Source organism: Copadichromis virginalis, linkage group LG20, assembly GCF_057382275.1.
Source record: "Copadichromis virginalis isolate Kocher_CV1m ecotype Utaka linkage group LG20, C_Virginalis_male_GT1.1, whole genome shotgun sequence".
Taxonomy (NCBI): domain Eukaryota; kingdom Metazoa; phylum Chordata; class Actinopteri; order Cichliformes; family Cichlidae; genus Copadichromis; species Copadichromis virginalis.
Genome location: NC_140637.1, coordinates 28688382 through 28712768, shown reverse-complemented (window position 1 = coordinate 28712768; position 24387 = coordinate 28688382). Strand labels below are relative to the sequence as shown.

Sequence of the window (24387 nt, the reverse complement as noted above, 5' to 3'; positions counted from 1 at the left end):
GACCCGTGTGTTCTGTTTCAGATGAGAAGCCCGTCCAGGAGGACGATGGGGTGGTGTGCCAACATCCCGAGTGTCCTGAGCGGCGGAGGGCCTCTAAGGTAAGATCCTTAAGGCTTGAAAGGCTGTGCATGAACACATTTCACTTTCAGTGAGATGGTATAAAAATGATTATTGGCGTAAGTCCGTTAACTAACTGGGGCAAGGTCTACGTCTGCAAGGACAGGCTGCAGGGAATGCAGTTTTTATACCCAAACTGCAGCTCCTCCTGGTAATGTCTATGTGTGAATGCAGAGCATCATATTATTTATTCCTTACATTAATTGGACTTTGAATTGGACAAAGTCCATACAAGCTCTGAACTGGCCACCAGTTAGTTTTAAGCAGTTAAATGATAATAACACAATTAAAATTATTTCAAGCAATTCAAGCGTAAAAATCCTGGTTTCCAGCGTGATGGAAGAAAAGATCCACACTACTGCCACATCGTCCAACAGCCGAGTCAGAAACAGTGATGGAAAATCATGTCCGCAGACACAAAAATTAATCAGGTTACTATATGACTATATTGAGGTGTTTTGATTGAGCTAACAGTAGCCATCAGAATTTGTTTGTAATGTTAGGTTTTTACAATATTTTCATGAAGTCTAACAAGCTTACTATTATTTATTACCAGCGTTATGCGTCCATGTCACCTGGTTTTACACCCGTGTACATTTGTGAGTAAATTTAAAGTCATCAGCAGGTTGATGTTATATATAATGTGCTTATTAAATTTTTGTCTTGGAGTTTAATGAGGAAAAAACAAAATGATGAAAGATACCAAAATGCCATATACCTGCATTATTTCTTATGTCCAGCAGGGGGCGAGTACTCTGGTTCCAAAAAGAAATAGTCAACATTAGCCCTTGTTTCCCTAACTATGACCTCAGTAAACACTAATAAAGTTACTGGTTTCTTATCCTACTGTGTTCAACACAATTCTCATTTTAAAATGTATGGTCCCACTAGAGTCAAAAAGGCCCATAAAGGAGGGAATGGTTTCACGCAGATTTAGCTTGTAATGAACGCTATGGCCACATTTATGAAGGTATTTTGCTGAACATAGCTATTTGTATGCGTTTTGGCCTTTTCAATGAAAAGTGAATACTGAAGATTACTGTTTTGGAAAAACTCCTGTTGAGGTAAAGCTTTTTGAAAACTCCATATGTCTGCACAAAGAAAACAGACTTGAGACTGCATACATGTAGCTGTATCCTGGCATATCGCTATCCTATGAATGTGGAGCAAGATGGCGACAATTGACTCTTTATTTACTGTATGGATTGTGCATGAAATGGAGTTGATGACTGAGCCTTACAGATGCTGGCAGGTGTACAGAGCAAAGGTAGCCATCCACTTGTGTTGATGTCGTTCTATAACAGACAGCTGGACAGGAGTGGTGTCAGGTCTTGACTTTATCTTTTGGGACTAAAAACAAACTTAGTTCCATGCTACACTCACAGTAAAGGAAGTACTTGGGGCGGATGGATGAATCACCAAAAAGCCTGACTTGGACATAGAGACCGCTGTTTGCATTCCACTTCCTTCTGACAGTCAGATGGGTTTCTTTAAACCATAATGATAATGGTTGTTTTTTTTCTAACCTTAACCAAGAAGCTATTATTTTAACCATGATGACGAAGGTCCTCTAACATTAACAAACCAGTAATTTTAACCACCACACGTTTCCCCATCTTTAACAAGTACTTATTTTAACTCAGACCGTGAACATTCCTCAACCTGAAACAAATCTTTTTTGCGCCTAACCTTAACCAAAGTTAACCTGGTGGGATTTTAATACAGATGTCAGAGAAGTAAAAGCTTTTGTGTGACATTCTGAGCGAAGCTACACGGGATGTGATTAGTAAGATGTCCAATGTCTTAAACTACAAATTAAAAAACTTTGTAATGAAAAGGCACAAACCCTGACTAACTCCTCTTGGCCTGAGTGTTTGAATTTAATTAGATTTAGCCTGACAAAATGCTGTTGTGGTACAGTACTGCGAAAGGCGAAGCAGAGTGGGAAATCTGCTTTTCTTCTTCTTTAGGTGTTAAAAGTGGCGTGAGTCTTGGGGCTCTGTGTCTGGCCACCAGACTGTGAAATGAATTATTCCTTTGAAGCCACTGGTTTCTGAAAATGGGAGTCTGGCCAGAAGACCAAGGGAAACCGCCATAGTGTCTGGCTGGTCACTCGCTAACTCTGGTTTGTTTTAGTTTGTCTGCTCTGCCCTGACATCTCCCTCCTGCCGCTAAAGCTGGGCATTAGACAGATTTCCTATTGAAATGAGATGTTGTCTCCTACTGTCCTCTCTGTGGAAACAATGGAAAAGGAAGATGACACGGAGAAAAGATTTTGAATTCAGGCAGGCCTCTGGAGAGAGAGAGAGACGAGTTATATATAGTTTTTCTCCATGGCAACTGAGAATAATGAAATGGGGGAAAGAAGAAAGATACAAAGTGCTTAACCTGAACTATTCACACTGTCTCTTTCCTTTCTCCCCACATAAGTCTCCAAAATCCACTTTTCCTTAAAGACAAAATCACTTCAGACTGTCTGGCCCCTCTTGCATGACAAAGTCTGTCCTGTTTTTAGGATTTGTGTGCCGAGTTGTAAATGAGGCAGGAGGCTTTCTCCTTGGTCAGGGTCAGGCTTGACGTTATTATGTAAGGAGATTATAGAAGGGCTTGTATCCAGGTGCGGACTGGGACAGACGGGAGGAGAACAAGGCTGACGGCAGATACAAGGTGTACGGTCTTTTTAGGTAACACAGAGGCTTTTATTTACATTGTGTTTCAAACAGTTATCACCTTCTTCAGATCGCTAAGCTCCATTAAACATTCAGATGTTACTAAACTTCTTCATATAAACTTAAAAATAATTCAATTATTTGTGTATTTTCAAGTGACGGACTAAAAAATGAATCCAACACAAGTGCTCACACTGCAGTTCCTCCGATGCTCATCTCCAAAAGCAAATCAAACCTGTAGACTCCCATGTGTAGTTACAGCCTAGAATATATTTTTTGTTTCTATGCGTACTAGCAGCTAATTTCACCCTTTCAAATTACTTTTTTTTTAATAGCACAGACTGTTAAATGGTTTCCAGTCGCTCTCTGCTTTGTGACTTTAGGTTAACTAATTTGATTTGCAGGACCTTTTGACCATGTTTGTTTGTAGTCTTTGTGACTTTGAGTCCTTTTAATACAGCAGTTAAAAAAAATATGGCTTGCTGTGCAGTTAATTGTGCAAACAGACCAATGAAATTTGACATCACTGAATCTATAATCTGATGGGTTTTTTATTTTGTTTTTTTCTTTTCTTTTTTTTTTTTTTTTGAAGATGAATTCAAGTTTTAGTTTTTTGTGTTAATTTGGTATTTTGCTTATTAGTGTCTCAGCTGACTCCAGGTTTCACCAATCTTATAAACGGTACATTGCACAATGACTGAAACTAACACCACTGAATATACAATGGGCTGAGAGGTCAGTTCCTTGATCGTTAATATGCAAATTCTCATGACCATTGATCAACCACTACTGATCAAGGCCCATTGATCAAAGACCACTGATGAGGATGTCTACATCCTGGACAGGGAGGAACGCTGGTTTGAGTGCAGAGTCAAGGAGGCCATTTACGTGAAAAGGGAAAGACCATCTCTTAATCGAGGAGGGGGCCTAAGGGTACATCTTTTACCATCTTTCAGTAATGCTGTGATTGCAGCCATTCCCCAACTCTCTGTGAATGGTACTCATGGCCATTGATCAGCAGTCTTTGATCAATGGACCTTGATCAGTAGTGGTGGATCAATGAGAATTTGCATATTAATTATCAACTGACCACCCAGCCCATTGCTGCTTCAGTGGTGCTAGTTTCAGTCATTGTGGAATGTACTGTTTAAAAGATTGGGGAAACTTCCAGTCAGCTGAGACTGAAGCGATCACTTGGATGAGTGACAAAACATTTTTCCCCACTGAAAGCGCTACATCCAGATCAACAGAATCAACCTTTTGGGATTTACTTACCTGGATGATTGAGCATGCATCAAGACACTTTGCTTTGAGGGGTTTTTGAAGTCTGTACAGTGTATACAGTACTACACCCATATTAACTCCTGTTCGTGAATAAAGCAGAGATGAACTCTACAGTCAATAAGTGCACTTGAATTGTATTTTCTGTTTTACTGCTAATATGTAATAATTCCACTTTCAAAGTGTAAATATTAACAACAGTTCATTATATTGAAAGACTTAAATGTGCTTAATGGAAAAAGTGGAAGAAACTACCTGCAAAGTGTGCAATATCTACATGTAAAATATCTACAGACTTTATCTTAAGTCAAAAGAAATGCGTTGCATCTGTTTGATTCAATCTTGTACCATCATAAAAACAGGTTTTGTAAATATATAGTACTCTATATACTAGACACATTAAAATTAAGCCTCTAAAAGCCACCTGTTGGCTGTATAATGAGTAGCAAGTGAATGGTTTCAAATGAAAGACATTCATTGAAAATATTGTTTTAAGTGAGTCACTGGTGTTATTCTTGCACCTCGATCCTACACTGCCTGTTTCTGCTCTAGTGAGGAGTGGATAACCCAAGATGTCACAATTCCTAACGCTTCTGGTAACTGTATACTTTAACTTAAGAACATTGAGGGTGAGTCATTTTACATTTTTTGGTTTCCAGATCATGAAAAATCATTTTTGTTGTGTACTGGAAGATGATGTGATATTATTCATGCTCACAGCTGTTGCTCAATAGTAGAACTTGTATTGTCTGTAACAAGCTTTAAGCAGCAGGGGGCATTTCATGGCCGCCCTGACCTCCAGGTCTGCTGCTGCTTATTCTCCTCCAAAGCTCAGTCTGACTAGCGAGAGCCACATTTCTCAGAAGAATTTGAGCATAAATATATCCCTCGACTTTTACCCACTCCACCCACGAAACCGATTTAGACACATCAAAGAAAGCATTTTTTACTAAATAAAAAAAACACATTAAACTTTTATATTTCACTTTAAGAGTTTTTGAAATGACTCCCAATCATCTCTTTGATATGTTGGCAGCTTGGCAACAAGCTACACTGCAGGCACAAATGCATAGAGAGAGAAAGCGAGTCTTGGACTTGTAATGCTCTTTTTCAGCTGTTTTATTCCCAGGCAGGCTTGCCTTTAGTCTCCTCCTGCTATATATCAGCTCCCTGGTGAGGCTGTGTCACTTCTAGTCGCAGCATGACTGGCTGGGACTTGAATGAGTCCACCTGGGCCATAATTTACTGGAATCACACCAGGTGTCACCCTGTACTTGTGCTGCTGTAGCTCAGCTGTGCCACCACGTTAAAAAGCAGAGCTCCTAAAGGTTCCTAAAAGGATTTTAAATGGCCCAACACATGTGTTTCCACGGGTTTTTTGCTGGCGTGTTTGGATACTTTTGGTTTCCTTAAGTCAGAGGGATTTGAAATCCGTCTGCAGGTGTCTGTCTGAAAGATAATGTTACAGGGTGGGTTCTCGATTGAGGTGGTGGGATACGGTAGTGCGTGCTGGTTAGTGCTCACTGCTAGTCTGAGCTTGCTTGCTGGATTGAGGTACAGACAGAGAGGAGTTTATTATCCCCCTCCTTCTTCGCTTCTATCCCACCGGTCCCCTTTATTTCCCTCCCTCCCTCCTTCAGGATTGACATGACCAGACAAGATGACTCGCAAGGCGTGGGTTGCTTTGCCAACGGGGCCCTCCCAGTCCAAACAGCTGGAGGCACAGGGATAATGTGTAGAAAGTGGAAATTGACAGAAGCACAAAGGATGAGGAAATGTTTAAGTCAGCTGGATCCCCCCCGGTCTCTGTACGTGCATTGTGTGAACTTTAAGCTTCTTTCTGTACGCTTGTGTCTCCAGCTACTCTCTTCCAAATAGTTGCTTTTTAATGTGCTCCAGGTTTGGACAGATCTGGGTAAACGGCATCATTTTTTTTAGGCAGCTAGGACATGAAATAATTCTCAGCAAGATCGAAACTAAAGTGTGCTTTTATTTATTGTTGAATTGAAGTAGAAGTGAGTTTATATGACTGCTCCCTTAGAAGGCTTCTGTAACAGGGATTTTGATCTCAATGGGACTTCTTAGTTAAACCAAATATTAGAAAAAGTGGCAATAGATTTGCTGATAACGTCTAGATGTAAAAAGATGTATGAATCATTTTAAATGCAGTGGAAGAATTCCCTCTGTCCTGACTCATGATGATATGGGAACCTTATTGAAATAATTACACGAAACTAACATCAGTGCTGTATTTTACCCTGTTTTTCATCGTTTTAGAGAGATTGGAAACTCTCATAGTTGCATTAATTTGTTGCACCTTCTTCTTCTTGAATTGTTAATGCCTCCAGCTGGAGAACTGGCACCAACAGCTTTTTTTTTTTCTATTTCTATAAACCTAATATCTGAATAATGTCAATGTAATATCCATTTTCTTTAGTCAGTTTAATGTGCACACAGTTAAAGTTGCTCTGTATTTGGACATGTGGAGTACATCTCATTTAATCACTCATGTTTCTGGCTGGCTTCCATTTTTATAAAAAAATTTCTCTTTTCCCTCTTTTGTTCCCACTCTTTTATGTTTTATGAGCAATCCTTTGCTTATGTTTAATGGTAATTAATTTTTATTAGTCACAGTCTTATGCGATATACTTAGACAGAATCACCTTATTACTCGCAGCTGACTCATTCAGTCTGTTTTTCTTTTTAGCGGCTATCAGTTCATTTTGTCACGAATGTTTCTTCTTTTATAAGCACAGACACAGTGGATCTTCAGATTTGACCTCGCTTTCTGTTCCACTGAACTGCTCAGTTGAAAAGTCACACTTAACCGACACTGACAGGGACCTTCCGAGGCTGCTAAGTAAACACGTTCATTTGGCTGGATGCCTACTTTCTGTATCTTTGAGGGGGATCTAGGGTGAAGGGTATTAGGCATTATTTCCTGGTAGAAATGGCTTCGGTTCTAGGTGTCATAAGCCCCTTTCAGACATACCCTCCTTTCATTAATCTCAGTGTGTCAGCTGTATGAATGAGCAGTCTTGTTCTTGTTGGAAGAGGCACAACTGCAGTCTTGCTATGGGACAGTAATGTTTGCTTTCAGTAAAGGACAAGTCTGAACTACATATAGTAACATTACCAAACAGGCACATCCTCCCACATGCATCTTTGTGAGTTTAATTCACTAGAAGATGTGTTGAACAGCAATGTGTATATAATGACATTTTTTTTTAAAAAAGTATCTCAAAGCACTGAAAACAAACACCTGAGGCAAACCAATGAAGAAAGACAAATAAGAAAAGCGAACAAAGTTAATACTCCAAGAGAGTCACTCTTTGTGAAATTGATGAAAGAACCAAGCTAAATAAAGCAGGTACTGACAATAACTGTGGCCATAAAGGCAATAAATCTTCTGCTCATAACTTAAAAGGAACCTACGGTATGTCTAAATAACAGGACACCATCGTATGATTAGTGAAGCCAGCAGTATTACATACCCAACATCTGAAAAAGGCAGCATATTTTCTCTAACAACTCACCACTTGCCTAATTGTTCTTGAATCTTCAGCCTGGGAGGATTCACAACTTTTTCTGAAAGCTCATTCAGCATGCATGGACTCTAAAACAGCCGTTCTACATTCATACTATCCACTTCTTCTGCTCATTTTTCTGGATTCATTGGGTCTTTTAGGAATTTCCAGTTAATGTTAGAAAATGGGGAAAAATGGCTGTGTATATTTGCCTTTTTTCACGTCATGCAGCTTCTTCCAGTATCTTCAATAGAGAGCTGCTGATGGTGATTTATCTCTGGACACAACATACATTATGTTCATCAATATTCTTCACAGCTTGTATTGTAATTTAGACATTAAAGTCTTGAAAAAGATGTCAAAGGATGTGACCTCAGCTATATAAACGTTAGGTTCTTGGAAAGTTTACTCTATGAAGTAACGAGAGACCATTGATTGAAATGGTGGTCTAAAATGCTTTGGTTATTCCAGAGTGAATTGAACATTACAGGAGCTGAGGAAATGTTGCCTAATTACATTTCAATATGAAGCTTAGTACTGGAAAACTATGGTCGTAATTAGCTTTTTAGTCCATGCTTTACATTCAGAGATGAATACACTGATGCTGTTCAGAATCACTATACTTCTACTTTTTTACTGCTAAAGCAATTTTCGTTGTTAAGATTGTGATGTAATTGGTAAAAATCAACTTTTACTAGACGACCTTATTAACTAATGCTATAAACTCACCAAATTCACACAGCTTGGCTAAGCTACAGTTAGGTGACTAACATTATCTAGCTCTAACACTAATTAGTGGTAATTGGCTAGCTCTCCAAATTACTTCATCAACTAGTGTGACCCACTCAAACAGTACTGATTTTTACCAACCATAAATTATGCTGTGCTGCAATGCAAAGGTTTCTTAATCACAATTGCTTACTGAAATACTAGTCGAGGCTTGGCTACGCAGTGTGTAGCTAATGCTGCCTGCTTACATCATTCATGATGTACATTTACATACAATAGTGTCATGCAACAGGGCACTTGTTGATATGTGCGGTTTACTGGGTGTTACTGAGAACTCTAAAAAGCTCAAATTATGGAGGATAATAATTAATGTCATGGTGCAATGGGATGAGTAGTAAGGATAATGTAGCACCTTGTACTTTTGCAGCCTTAAAGGCATCATGTCTAAAACCCCCTAAATTTTATTAAATTAAATGTCCTGAACTTATTTATCCATCTATTTTATTCCATGTATCCATTTCAGTTTGGATTGGGTGGTCTGGAGCCTATCCCAGCTGTCATAGGCTTAGAGACAGGGACACCCTGGACAGGTTGCCAGTGTAACACAATGCTAACCCAGAGAAAGGCATTAATCTAACCCCATCCAGAGGACCCACGTAGATATGATAGTATTTGCAGATTCAGTTTTAAGGAACTTGAACTTAGGAATATAAGTATTTATTGCATATACTCTCTATATAACTGTAAAAAAAATGGAAACATCTGACAGTTCAAACCAGAGATTTGGTGTGCTATCCAGTAAAGTCTCAGTTATAAGAACAGTCTGGATTAAACTGTCTGGCCCTCTCTTGCATTAAAACGTTTTGTTTTGATTCACTGTTAATCATCTCTTTGTTAGGATCCTGTTTGTTATATGATTGACCAGTCTGCTTGAAGACATTAAAACCAACACAACAATAAGGAAAAAGTGTGGAAAGCTTTAGTGAAATAATAACTTTAATTCGCAATTGGCTTTTTGATGTGAGCACTATTACTTTAAGTAGTCTTGGAAATGATTTTGCTACCTTGAGAAAGACTGAAATCATAATCTTTGTTGCTTCAGTGTAATCTTTTGTGTTACGTTGCACACCACGCTTATCCTGTTAAACACAATAATATCTTCTGTGTTTTGGGTTATTACTCAAAAGTGATATTCCCACAATTATGTGGACATTTTTCTTCAATGGCGTAACACTGTTGCGTGGATCCCTGCCACGGTGCAAGCCACAACAGCTCCGTCTTCTTCAAACAGACACGCAGCCTACATCTAAAAGGCAATCAGCAGCTCTTTTGCCTGTGTCTACTTTTCCAGCTCTGTGAAACGTTTCGTTCCAGAGAAAGACTCTGATGCTGTCTTTATCGTCAGACCCTTGTCACCTACCACTATTGAAGATTGGCAGTGAAATATCAGGTATGAATGTAGCTAATTCCAGAGAAATGGAAGACCACAGTCACAACTGTTGCATTGTCTTCTTTACTTGGAATTTGTAAAGTAGTTTGGATTTTGTTTTTTACACTTTAACTGGAACTTTTACTTGTTTTGACAAGAAGTAATGAAAGTGCGATTTGTGCAATTTTTGAACACGCCCACTAGTGCATCACTGTTTGTAAACATGCTGTTTTTTAGTAATCTGTCTCTTATACTTCATTCATGATGTCAGCTTTCCAAATAAATGGCAAATCATGTTTGGTTTGTGTCAGTCTGTGTTCCTACCCTCACCTTTGGTCACTAGCTCAGGGTAGTGGCTGGAAGAATGAGATGTCAAGTGTGAAAGTCCACGGTGTGATTGTTTTGGAGAGTAGACTAGAGTCCTCCACATCAGAAGAAGTCAGTTGAGATGGTTTGGCTATGTGTTTTGGGTGTCTCTGGTGACTCCTGGATCAGTTGTTTCAAGCGTGTCCTATTGGGTATGAGTCACCCTGGGGAGATCCAGAACATGCTCACGAGACGCAGAATACGCTAGAGAGTCTCTTTCAACTGGCTTGGGAACATGACCTGGACCAGTGGTAGTAATTGGATGGATGAATGACTGGATGACCAAAGGAGTGTCTCTACCAAATGGCTATATGAACAGATATAGCCATTTGGCTAGCCATCACAGCTATATGAACTACCTGATTTTGTACAATTCCTTTTGTGTCTTTAATAAAGACCTGAACATTTTTATCCTCATACTATGATGGCTTGTAACAAAAAATATTCAAACTACGTAGGTGTCTTTTAAATTTTGCATTTTTTTTTTTTTTTACTATTTTAAGCCCTCATTACTTCATAAGTATAGGAGATATCCACATGAAGTTCAAAACATGTTCAAGATCTGTTAAAAATTGCAACTGGATACCTTTTACATCCACCCCATGTGTCACAGTCTAAAGCAAAAAGGTTCTTTATTTGCAAATCTGAGCAGCAATATCAGATGCAATAGGATATGTCAGAAACAATAATTATCATCTTGGATATTTGATCCACTTTCTGGTAATTCAATGGAGAAAACATCAAAGTGTGTTTGGGGTAAATGTTTAAGGATCATATCACCATGCGGGAAAGGTGGTGGATCAAAACAAGTTGTGGCATATTGAAAGGCCACATTTTTCCTATATTTTGTTATCAGAGTATTCATCTAGCTTCTGTATCAAAATAACCTTCTAATATAGTCTGTAAAATATAAAGACGTAACATGGAGAAGAACACATTTCAAAAAAATATCACACTGATTAAATAACTTTAGCTCCTGAGGTCCATTCACTTTGAGCACAAAGGAGAAGATGGGTTGTAAAGAATCAGCTGATTCTTAATTTTTCACACAGACTCAAAGTATGGATGCGATGACGGTGAAATGTGGAAAAAAGCAAAAGCCCGTCGACGTGGCTCGGTGGAAAGAAAATCAGCGTGATGGACATTCCGCAAAACAAACAAGATGGACAATGACTTGTGTGCCTCTGTCCATACATTGTCTCCACAGGAAGTGCAAACACTAGTTGGTGTGTGTAGGGGGATTAGGGACAGCAGTTCAATCCCATCCAAGAGGTTCCCAGTCAGGAAACACCATCGCAGTGGACTGGGGAATAACAGGAAGAGGGTACCTACCCGACTGACGCTCCTATGGAAACGGTTGACCAATGTAGCCTAGCTTCAAAGCGTTAGGAAAAAGCCTAGAATGTAGAGATGGGATGGGAAAACAACCCCCACACCTCCCTTGCATGCGATGAGTCTTCTCAAGGCAAATCCTGCTAATTATTGGTTGTGAGTGTTTTGAGAATGTAAACAACCGCTGCTTAATGAAATGCTTTGAGAGTGGCAGCCAGCACAGCTTAGTTAGAGAGGCGATAATAAGCTTCGAAAAATCTCTAATTTAATGTGTGTTATTATGGCTGTGGAAGCATGTAATGCTTGCTCTCAATTGAAGCCAGACACGAAACTGGAACTTCCAGCAGCATCATGAGTGAATTATTGGTCTTTTAATCTTTTTCCTTACGTGTCTTTTTTTTTTTTTCTTCTTGCTGACTTGCTTTTCTTTGTTAGCTTAATGCTCACATTTCCCTTCCTTTTGTCCTCTTTATTTAGCAACTGCCTTGAAGATTTAAAGAAATAAAATCGGGGCTTACAGTTATTGAAGGGTTAATGCTACGGGTAGGCATCAAGGGAAGGCCACTCAAGTCCGCTCCCTCTACAATGGCACTGCCACTGGGGGGCTAATCCTTCTGGGTAATTGCATCTCTGCTATCCACTCTTAAATATAGCCTCCCCCTGATTAACGCTGACAGCGGGGGGTGGTGGAGATGATAAAGATTCAACAGGTCGCCTTGTTTTGAAGTTGTGAGAGAAGAAGAGGTGGAGTTTGTGTATTGTGACCTACCCACTTGACCACTCGATCCTCACCAAAGTCTACCCTTGCCTCTCTTGTGCCCCCCCACCTGAGCCTCAGGGGTCTTGAAATTTTTTTTGCGAGCAGGCTAATTGTGGGGGATTTAAACATGGCTCATCTCAGATTAACCTGAATGACAACAGAACGGAGAGTAGTGGGCTGAGTGTTTGTGGTCAGCGCAACAGATTGTAACAGGAAATTTAGGCTGTAAATCTCACATGCTGTTACACTACAAGCCCACACAAGGCTTCACCCTCCTACACATACCGCACCAAACTAGGGCTACAAGTAATGACTGTTCATTGCACACTATTAATAATTTGTTTGGTCACTAAATGTCAGCAGTCCAAACCTTTAAAAAAAAAAAAAAAAAAATGAACCAGGGACTTTTTTCCTCCTAAGAGGCCAAAGAGAGGACTTATTGATTTGAAACAACAAACAAAAAACTGGCACAAAAAAAGTAGCACATCACAGCTGTTAATCCACAGATTCCATCCATTTATTTTCTTAACTGTTTGTCAAGTTTAGCTGTACCCCAGCTGAAACAGGGTGACACGCTGCCAGTCTAACACAGAGTGAAAGACAGCCAATTTAGAATAACCAATTAACTTAAGCCCACTAACTAACCTGACTTTGGACTTTGGGAGGAAATTAAAGTATCTGGAGAAAACCCACAAAGATCCACACAGAAAGCCTCAGCTAGCCAGTGGATTTGAACCCAGGGTTTCTTGTGAGACAGTACTAAACACTGCACCAGTGCGCCACCTATTAATCTGCAGATTACCTTTAATTAATTAATCAGTTAAGAAGGAAAGGCTCCACAGTGAAGTGGTTTAAACAAGCCAAAGATCCCTGGTTTGATTCCAGGCAGACCCAAATCCCTTTGGGGTTGTGTCAGGAAGGGCATGAGACGTAAAAATCTGCCAAACCAAACATGCTACCTGCTGTGGCCGTCCTTTGTGAAAAGGGAGCTGCCAAAAATAGTTAATTAGTTTGGACACAAGTCATGTTTTAACAGGCCAGAATTCATGCTGTGAGATAAAAACAAGCAGAAATTCCTAAACCGTTTCTCAAATATTTGTCACTTTTCCTCTAAAGCGACTGACTAGCAAAATTACTGTAAACAGTTGACTGCTGCAGACTTTGTTTTAAATGCGTCTTCAGACTTGAGTTGAGTGAAACCGGCTGATGTCACTGTGACGTAATCCGGGTTATTTTTTTCACACAGATGTTTCTCGGGAGTAACAGGATACCTTGTACTTGTGGTTCACCAGTCTGAGCACTCACAGGAGCCATCTAGTGATCTCATGGCTTTGACATATAAACATAGGGGATCGTCCCTTTTAAAAACTTCTCAACTTTAAAACATGACAAAAAGAATTGGGAAAATGTGTGATACCTGAATATCTTTGTTGTTTTGTTTTTGATTTCCTGTCTCCTTCATCATTATCTGTTTTTTGTTTTTTTCCCCCTAAAACTGATCCAGACTGAGCAACAGGGAGCCGTGAACGTAGGTTTAAAAGTGTGCCGATGGCAATGTTGACAGATTTACTTCCTTTTCCTCCCCCTGGTCAGCACTTTGGAAAGAAACCAAACTCAACTCCCTCATTTGACCTCCTGCTCCGGTGGGGTCAAAGTTCAAATTAAGTTCTAAAACAAGCTGTGGAGCTGAGCTTAGGCACGAAGACGCAGCTATTCTGTAATTTGCCCGTTTAGTTCGATGGTGAAACCTCAGCTTGTCTGATGGAAAATCAATCCGTTTCTCAGGGGGAAAAGACGAGTTTAAGTGCGAGTTTGCATGAGTCAGCCTGGATGTGTGTGAGCTTGTTGGGTGAGAATGAGTAGATGGGGTGGGGTTGATTATTTCTGTCTGTGTGTCTGCTGTAGTAAAGCGAGTGAGGCTCTCGGCTTTGTCACACTCCAGCCGTGTGTCATATTAACAGCGTCACCCTGAAACTCTGAATTATTTCAGGAACTAGAAAAACTTAAGTTATACAGCAAGTTCAGTTCACTTTGGGACTAAAACTTTCACTACCTGCTGCCTATCGGACGTTGGAGATATCGATCTGTTACCTTTGCTGAGACGTGGAGTTTTTCTATGGCAGGTAAAGATAACGTAGATTGTTTTTCTTAGATTTTGCGGTGATGGTGCTTTTAAGTTTTCCTTTTTGTTAGATAAGTTTGTGAAATACTCATCCCAGAACAGCTGGGAGAAATGCGCCGCTTTAGCAGTTGAATTCACGTGGGGCTTTATCTGGACATTATCGCTGTCACTGGCTGATTTTTAATTAATGGTTTATTTTGTCTAGTCAAAATAAACTCGATGTGTTGAATTCATTATATGGGAATAAGCAAAGTTATCTCGTTTGAGTAGTTTTTGGACTTCTTTGCTTGACAAATGAATGATATGAGGAATTAATGACTTCAAAGTGGGCAGACCTTCAGTTACAGTTTTCGTTCTGGGCAGTACTTGTCTTATTTCTGCCTGTAGGTATCATCTACATCTGTGCAGACCAGCACTTTAAGTCAGTTTTTCCTCGTATGTCTGCATATTTCACATCTGCTTCTTATATCAACAGACCAGTATACACCCTGGCACCCACCGCTGTTCTCTCCTTTCCATATTCTTTATACCAAACTGGAAGTGGTTTCCAAATAATCAATTTCCAAGTCTTATTCGGAACATCTTGCATCCAAATCAACATTCATTGAAAGTTCTCATTTCACTTGGAATAGCCAATCCCCCCCCCCTCCTCCTCTCACTTCCTCCTTTTTTGGTCTTGCTCACCGCCCTCCTGTCTATCCCGCTCTCTTCTACTGCCCTGAAGCTATGGATCGGAAGGCTGGTTACGTCACAGTCAGCCAGCATTGACTGAGACAGCAGTCAGTACACTTGACTTTGTCCAAGCAGAGAGAGAGCAGCTGCTGGTGAGTGGTGTTTTTCTCTCATGAAGTTGTATTGATGGTCTTGAATGGTGAATGGTGTCGAGCCTGTCATTTAGTTCTTCAGCTCTGAGAGGATTTATTGGTGTTCTTCTTCTCATGAGGCATGCGTTTTATTTTATTGTGTTTTTTGTTTTTTCCTCATTGACAGCATAGTGATAGTAGCATGTGTCATCTGGGTTTCCTGTAAATATTTGACCAAGTAGCAGAAGTTAGGGTCAGCTGCGTTTCCGCTGAAGACAGTCAGATAATTTGATTTCAGCCAGTTTAGCTCACTTTAATGTTCTTTTAAACTCATACAGCCTGTAAGGGAGATGAAAAAAGTAGTGCTGGCATTCTTGTTTTCTTGGTGGGGGGGGGGCGCTTTAGTAAAATGAGCTGTGAAAAAATGAGGAGGTAATATTTTTCTTGGGCAAACTTCATTGCATGTTGAAACATAACTTTCTCTGGAATGCGTTGTCTGTTTTACCCCCAAAAAAGAGTTGCTGTATTTCCTGTGAGCATGTTTGTTCCTGAGTCTGTTACTTTCAGTGGCAAACTCGGAGAGCCGTGTGCTGACAGATGAAGCTTTGGATCTCATTCCGCCTTTAGATGGTTTGTCTGGTGCTCTGCTGTACGTGATATGGGGAAATGATAAAGGAAAGCGTGTTGATGCATCCCCAAGTCAGTCATTCACAGAATAGTTAATGAATATATGGAAACGGCACCCAATATAATTTGTATATATTCTAATCTATTACCATAAGAGGAAGTAGAAATACATTTTTCTTGGGTCTTTAAAAAAATGTTTTCCATGTAGTGGCAATATAAATGATGTTCATGTGTTAGTAATACAGAATAAGCTCATTTATTCTAAATGTCTATATGTAATCTGGGAAAATCCAGTCCTTGTTCATCATGTGTCACTTTGCAGAGGAGGATGACATTAAGAAATACTGTATACAGTTACTGGTATCTCCAGTCTGCAGTGAGAATCTAAATGACCCTGATAAAAAGATTGCGAAATGTCTACTTTTGGCGTAATTCAGCTTAATTTAGACTTTATTTATCAATCTAACTGGCGATCTGACACAAGAGCATTGACAAAACAAAGTTTGTGGTGAAAGTGGAGGGGGGGGGCACGTCAGCGAGATGATCATACAAGCTTATTTTGAAGAGAAAACACGTTAAAGTGATTACCCAAACTCTCTGGTGTAAACACCCACTACAGTTTACAGACAGACTTCCTGCTTCATCCGAGATCTGCTGTACTTGCCATAGCTGAGCAAACATTTCATATTCCTGCAGTTGATTGTTGTGCCTGCACTCCGAGTTTTATCTCAAACGTAAGATAAACTGAATAAACTGTTTACTTCATTGTTAATGGAGCTCTTACGAGAACAATGTTCGATATCGCAAGGTGAACCATTTGGTTTAAAGGTGGAGTTTGCATGTTTTTTCCAAGCACTCGTCCCAGTGTCCAAAGACATGCTTGGTAAATAAACTGGTGATTCTAAATTGATCATAGGTGTGATTGTGTCTCTCTGTGTTGACCCTGCAGTACACTGGGTTTACCCCACTTTTTGCTCAAGCACCGCATTTTTCCTTTTCATTGCATTCTAGATGATTTTTGCCATTTCTGTCTTATGTCCAGTTCTTATTCTGAGAATCTTGCCATGTTTGTTTTACTTTTATTCCGCCGCCCAAGCAACTGCAGTGTCGTAACCGTGACGTCCACTCCAAATTGGTCTATATCGCCCCGAAGACAGAGTGCTATACACAAACAGCGGGAGTTAACATTTCTTTATTTTCTTAGAAATCTTTGATGTAACAAAGATCTGCAAAAGATTTTCCAATGGCAGTGTGAATGTCAGAGGCGTACATAAGTGTCTCATTTTAAAGAGTGCCAAATAAACTCCTATTTAGAAGATGTCGGCAGGGTATTTCCTTAGTATGTCAGGAAGGAGTTGGCATATCATGTCACATTGATCCTTTTTATTTTCCCTCACTGGATAGTAATTTGCTTTTGCTTTCACTTTCACTGGTTGGTTAGATTTAGGAACTAAATACTGTGTTTCATAATATCAGTACTTTGGGCCAGCTTAAATGTGCTGCCAAGGGTTCCTTTTATGAGTGTCTGCATGCTAGTTAGGGGTGAGATCCTTCCCACTTCTGCTATGAAACCAGTGCCTCATTGCATAGATCCTAGCATGAGTTTGACAAAATGGCAGTATCAGATGCTCTGGGAATGAGAACAGGCTAATTCGTTATTGCTCCTACAGGGACTTTCGGCTGATGAGAACTTTTACTTCTTCCCAGAAACATGCAGCTATAGATGTCTTCTACTATTTATAGTATTTTACAACATCTAAAAAAAAGAAAAGAAGAAAAGGCCCTTTTTTTCCATCACCATTTTAGAAATCGCATAACCTTTCTATAAAATGTGTCATTGTTCTCAAAAGGATTGCAAACAGAATTTCTGAACATCCATCCAAAGATCCTAAAGTGACCTTCAACTTTTCTGCTGTGGATGAAAACCCTTGCCAGGTGTCTGGTTTTTAAAAGTGCCTAAAAATGTTGGCATGGAGAAGCTAAGTCCTTACATCCGATAAAATTTCAGTTAACTGAATTAAAAATGATTCAGCTGATTTGCTGGCAGTTACTAGTTTTAAGTAGTAAAACTGCAAACACAGTAAAAGTATAAATGATCACTTCTTACCTGTCCACTGGTTAAATCGGCAGTATGTCATGTAGGGGTCATTAGGCTGTATATCTTTGCTTTTATTGTTTTATTTCCACTTGCCTTTGAATGACATCATCCCTTGTTAACTGCTTCTCCTGCTTGCACTTGATCTTTGTTTAATGAATGAGTACCATCACCAGAATTTACCACTGTCGGCCTTTTTATGAGTATACATAAGTTTGGTGAACACACGGTTTCGCTCTTGCTCTCTCTTTCTCACACACACACACACACTTGGGCTCTCTCTTGGAAAGATGTAACACAACAAGTGCCTCTGTTTGAGTAAATCCATATGTGTGCAAGGCGTCAGCACTGTACTGTACCACGGTGAGGGAGAGTCTCTTAATGAGGAACAGGCGTGCAGACAGGCAGACAGTCGTGTTGCATAAGGGCCGCAGTAAAAAACGGGGGCCTGGCTATCCTCCTCCGCCCCCTTTGCTTAGCCAGAGGACAGATGGCAGCAGAAGAAAGCGAGCCAAGGAGCAGCAGCAGCGGCGGCGGGGCTCTCCAATGGCACTCCTCAACAGATGCATTGTTTATTTATTGAAAAATAAATCAGACGTGGGCCTGGCCTGCCCAGGCTACCTCTTTGATCTCCTGCAGCCTTACTCTGTGCTGTTTTCAATCCCACCTACCGGGCCACAGCTAATGGCAACTCTGTAATGTTTAGGAAAGTAGGCCCACTCCAGCATACACAGGGAGGCCCTATGGGGCTGCGTGCTTTAGTCCCGAGAGGACAATGAAAGGGGGCTCTTAAGACAAAGGTACTGAAAAAGAAACGCAGCTTGATAAAAAGATCCACCTCTGCCTCAGTCTCTGGTGCAGATGACAATGGCTGAAATGCTCCAGTTGAGTTTTAGAGGCACGACTTCACAAACCAATAGGTGACCTCCCCAATAGGTGATCTCACAGATTCCCTTTCCAGGCTCACAAACCCTACGGGAGGGATGGAGCACTATTTTTCCTCATTTGATGTTTTGATAATAGTGAAACTATTATAAACCAGTGCTCCCAAATCTCCCATAGGTGTTCAGTCGACTTATTCACACCATCTTGCTCTGTAGATGGGAGCAGGATAAAATGATCCTTTAGAAAAACTTTTTAATTTGCAGTGACCCGTTCCACAAAGGGGGCAAGTCTGTTATCTTTGATTAACCAGTGGATCCCCTCATAGTAGCAGCAGAGGATTCAGATTATGTAATAACTGCTTGTTTGAAGTACAGCAGCTCCATGTACTTCATTTCCCAGAGAAAGTACACTTGTGTTTGTGTAGTGTCTTGTATTTATGCAGACAGGTCAAACATTAGTACATAAGTGTATTTGACTATAAAAAAATCAGACAGTGGTTATCTGCCTTTAAGCCTTAGACTATGAACCACGGGTGATGTGTTCTTGTGTCTGAGTTACCTTTAATTAGTTTGATGTTTTAGACTGTGTGAGTTCATCTGACCAAAGTCTGTCTGGATGTTTAACTGACTTAAATGCAGTCGCAGTATTCGAACAAGACTGTGCATGACTATTGCTGGTCTGGTGCTGCTAACCAATCATTTGTGTGCGTAGGTGTGCTTATTGAGATGCACTCGAGCATTTTTCCTTCCGTGTTTTTGTAAAAGGGGGGGCAGGAGTGTGAGGGTGTTCACAGCTGGAAGAAGGTGAGAGGTTGACTTGTAGCAGGATTATCCAGACCAGCTCCATAACTGATGAGCAGCGGTGTTGAGGCTAAAATAACTGACTGCGGAGGAGAATCTCGACCAGCTGCCAAATCAGTCAATGCGTGCATGTCAAGACAGGACCTTAACACAGCTTCTTCTGTGGGAGTGGAACGATGGTAAGCATCAAAGTTGGCGAGTGTAATTAAACACACTGCACATAGATGTCACCTGCAATCTCAACAAACACTGGAGTGCAGTGAGCTCCTTCACTGTCTGACAGAAGCTTGACCTCGAACTATACATTCAACTTAAACAAACAGTGTTATGCATTATACTCAATATGAAGCATACAGTGTTTTGTGTTGATTCAGGCTACCTTTGATTCCATGTTCTCTATAGTGTGTGTGTGTGTGTGTGTGTGTGTGTGTGTGTGTGTGTGTGTGTGTGTGTGTGTGTGTGTGTGGTGGTGGACAGGCTGGGGTGGGGGGTGGTTGATGACAACCACTTTGAACAATGATAGGGAGTTGAGTTTGTTCTATGGGTGTGGGCACCACTGTTACATACAGCCATGTCTGTCGGTGCAGTAGAAGAGTGTTGTGTAGGAATAGGCAATGAAAAAATATGTTTTATTCCTTTTGGAGCTATGTTTTTCTCTCAGATGCAGAACGTTTACATGTATTACATAAACCCATCTGTCCATATCCACCCTGGAATATACACACACTCTAAAAGTAAAACAACATTTATTAAAGGGGACTTATTATTATATCCTTTTTATATTCCCAGCTCAGTCGATTTATTCTTAAACACATTAAGATACTGCCCCTCTCAGTTCATCCACTGACTGAAACAAGCCATTTAAGTTGTATTTCCACATAAAGCCACTGCAGCTGGGACATCAATGACAAGAGGGAAAAGAAAGGATGAAACAAAAAAAATAAAACCTAAAACTGTATTTAATGATTTCTAAAAGTTGTGTGGTGTAGGGTGTGAACTTTTTTCTGTCATCTGATGTGTGGCATGCCAGAAAAACTGCTGCTTTCAGTCAGCTTTATTTTGATTGGCTGCGCCTCGTCAACAGATGGTTTGAATAGCAGGTGGGACGAGGATTTCTGCCCATAGCCGGAGCTGTGTGTGTGTGAGATAAGCATGTTAGAAATATCCCTTCTCTTTGACGGAGCCAAGAGTGGGGAAAAAAACTGCCTGAAAACAAATGTTTGTGGCCATTTTTAATATGAGCATCCGCCACTGTAAAAGCATATCCATCCATCCATTCACTTCTGCTTATCCTTTTCAGGGTTGTGGTGGGTGCTGGAGCCTATCCCAGCTGTTTTAGGGCGAGAGGCAGGGTACACCCTGGACAGGTCTCCAGTCTGTCGCAGGGCTAACACGTAGACCCAAGGCTAACACATGTGTTAGCCCTGTAAAAGCATATATGACAAAAAATAAAAGCATAACGGGTCTCCTTTTTATTTCTTCTTCTGGGTGTCTACCAAATGTCTTCTTGAAGCTGTTACCGGTGCTCCTGCTTTCAATTGAAAAATATCAGAAAACACAACTTCCTATTATTTGTAACAAATTCCTATTATGTTACAAAAATGTTTCGCTTTTGCCTCGGGGTTAATGCACTCCTTCTGAACTTGTGTCTGTACTGGGTCTAGCCTGTTTGAGGCTGCCTCAAGGAATGCTTGAAGACAGTCATGCATGGTTCCCCTGGTGAAGCTCGCCTGTGCGCTGCTCTTTAAGTTACCAAGACGTATGCATCCGAAACCAGCCGATGAGACATTTTAAACAGGATTCCCTTGTAAGAATAAAACGCATTGTGTGAGAACAATTCTGACAAAGCACAAAGCCCAACTTGCTGGCTCAACGCTTTTGAAGTGTGGTGTCAACTCTGACAGGCGACAATAAGGGTGGGATTAAATCTGTACTTTCAGCGACTTAAATCAGTACTTGTGATTTTACAAGCGCCGGGACACCGCACATGAAGAAGAACTGACTGATTTGGCAAACGTACAGGACATTTGGTTATAGCAGCGCACGTGTCCTCTCTGAGCTCTTTCGATTCAAACCATCCGGGGCTGTCTACTGTGCAGTGGATGAAACATTCCTGAACAGGGTTACACTGGGCCAGGGTCTGTGATTAAAAACAAAAATCACTCTAGCACCACTGATAATCACTGATTTGTGTGTTTTTGTAGATGAATCGGATAGACTGGTGTAGTCTTCTATCAAGTTTTAAGCTTATCAACCTAATAAGTAACTCTTCTTTTTTTGTATTTATAATGTAAGATTGGTTTAGTTTTCAGCATTTCTGAATAGCTGATAAATTCCCATCAAACTCTACCTCCTAATGACACTTACAGAACAAAACTAGGATTAGTCTTTTTCCCCCTCTTCTTTCAGACCACACAGAGAGGAACCATATCTCGTTGCTCTTCTTCAACTTTAACGTGATGCAAGCGCACACAGTGATGCGTGCTATTACATAAGCGCTAGGTGTTCTCTGGCAGGACAAGCTGTTCCGGAGGAAGGCTGAGTAAGGTTTGAGGGGGAACTGAAGTCAGGTTGCAGACAGGCAGGAGTGTAGCTTTGGCTTTTTGCATTACTGAGCAGATTGTCTTTAAAGCAGCCCTGTGATGGATGGGCCTCGTATCACACCCACTCAGATCTGTAATCTGGGTCTGCTGCCTTTCTCTCTGTGTGGGGAATTATATGATGCACTAAGCGTTATTACCAGCTTGTGAGGATGTGGCAAGCTGTCCGCACTTATATAAAATTGTCCTCAGGATACCAAAATTATTGGTGGTGGTGGTGGTGAGGAGCTCGCAGCCAAATTAAACTGCCTGGCTGATGTGGCTCCAAACCCACAAGTTTCATCTTTTAATTATAAATCATGTTTAAGAAATTTGAATTTAAACTTAAGATAACCATTCCCCACTGTAATGTCATTAAGGTCACTGTGTGAAGTAGCCTAATGTTCTGTAAAGCAATTTTTCTTTAATAAAATAATCCTCAGCTGTCATGTATGTGTGTGGATATAGCCTCACTGTGTGTCCCTGCATGGACGACTGTGTTGAGGTAATCCTGATTCACCTCAGGAGACTCGAGTCATCTTCTTTCAAACAAAAACAGCTTTATTACAGCTGAACAACTGCTGTGCGGCTCATCGATGACACAATTTTTGAGCAGGCATGCCTGTATTTGTGCGTTCAATTATGCATGTGGGGAGAATTGGCAAGCTGCAGGATGTGTGAAAGCAAGGATGCATAAGCGCGTGCCACGTGGCATCGGATCTGGTAAGCCAAGTCAAGGGGCCGCTGCTGGGGCCTGTGTGTGTATTCTCAGCTGTTGGGTAAGGGGCGAAGCTGGGGCTGTGTGTGTTTGTGTTTTCAGCGTTTTCATCTGCAGTCATGCCGCCCCAAACTACCCCACTAATCCGGGCAGATCTGAGAGCAGGCACGCAGGGGACTCACGCGACGCACTCATATGACACATGTTGTCTCGCACGCACTCACTCATACGTTCACCGTCCGAGGCATGCGCGGCTTCCTGTCAGCTGTCTCACACCGCCACCTCCAACTTCATTTGTACCCTCCTCCACCTTTTTCCATTTTGATCCGTATCCAGAAATGCTTCGTAAAAGTCAGGCTGTACCTGAATAACTGTCCGATAGGAATGTTCAGTATTGCAAAAATCTACATAGCTCTGATAGCTAAATCTATCTTGTGATGACTGTGAGATTACAGGCTTTTCTAGGTGTATTTGACTTTTTAAACAGTTGGTTCTTTTTGGTTCACCAGGAGAGGCATTAGTTCATCCTATGATGGACCATTTATCTTGGCTAAAGCATCCGATTTTTTTTTTTTTCCAGCTGCTTTAGTTCCTGCAGGAATGTGAACGCCCTGACTTGATAGCGTGGAGGGCCTACCTATCTTATTGTCTAAATATGGCTTCTGATTTGCTTGTATTTCTCTGGTGTGGTTCTCTTTGCGTCTCCACACTTCATGGAGAACTTAGCATCTCTGTGTGATGAGATATTTGACGCTGCTGTTCAAAAATGCGCACGTGTATGTGCACTGACATTCACTTCAGAGAAGCATAAGCATGTGATGTTTTAACAACTTTCTATCACTTATTTCTAGCTGTTGAGTGGTGAGGTGAGGTCAGTGAGTCAGATGTGAGACACAGCAGTTATCTGTACCTGCAAGTTACAGAACGTCATCGACTGTGGTTATTGAGAAATGTTCTAACCCAGATTCTGGCTGTTCTTTTAGTCCTCCTTTACCTCAGTCACCACAAAGTGAGCAATGCTTGCTGATACGGCTATTTGCTAACTAGGTCGGTCCATTTACACGATGTTTATCACTGAATAGTGCTCATGTGATGACTTTTAATATGAATATCAGCACCCATGTCTGCGTTTTTAGATCTGAAATCTTTTATTCATGGGTATGACCATCATTTCTGTCTGTAACTTTAGCAACACACCTGCTTGACTATCTGCAATATGATAACCCAAACTATAAAAATCAAGTTGTAATTAACTGGAATTGCTGTTTAATCTCATGTCTGTTCACTACAGTACAAAAGGCCATTCTCTCATTAACTTCACTGCTCTTTTTCTCGCTGTAGTCTCTATTTAAATCTTCTCTGGTTGAAGCTGTGTCTGGGTACAGTGACCATGAGTGCATCGGAGGAAGGGAGGAGTCTATGATGGTGGTGGCAGAGGACAGAAACGACAGAGCTGGGGAGAGGAAAATGAGAAGAAGACCCTGGCTTATGGGGCTGTTTAATCTCTGCAGGACCGTCAGATGGCTTTGACAGAGCACAGGCACCAAT

General features: G+C 40.8%; 1 protein-coding gene across 4 annotated transcripts in view; it reads left to right on the top strand.

The window, feature by feature from the left end:
* plekhg5b (pleckstrin homology domain containing, family G (with RhoGef domain) member 5b) overlaps window positions 1-24387 on the top strand; it is a 77063-nt gene that overhangs the window by 25345 nt on the left and 27331 nt on the right. For 2 of the 4 annotated variants that reach the window (XM_085443215.1, XM_085443214.1), the window contains exon 2: window positions 22-98. In XM_085443215.1, the coding sequence (XP_085299341.1) occupies window positions 22-98 (77 nt within the window). Of the gene's footprint in view, window positions 1-21; window positions 99-14264; window positions 14334-15099; window positions 15157-24387 lie in introns of those variants that run through there. The other 2 variants (XM_085443216.1, XM_085443217.1) reach the window with 2 other exon arrangements.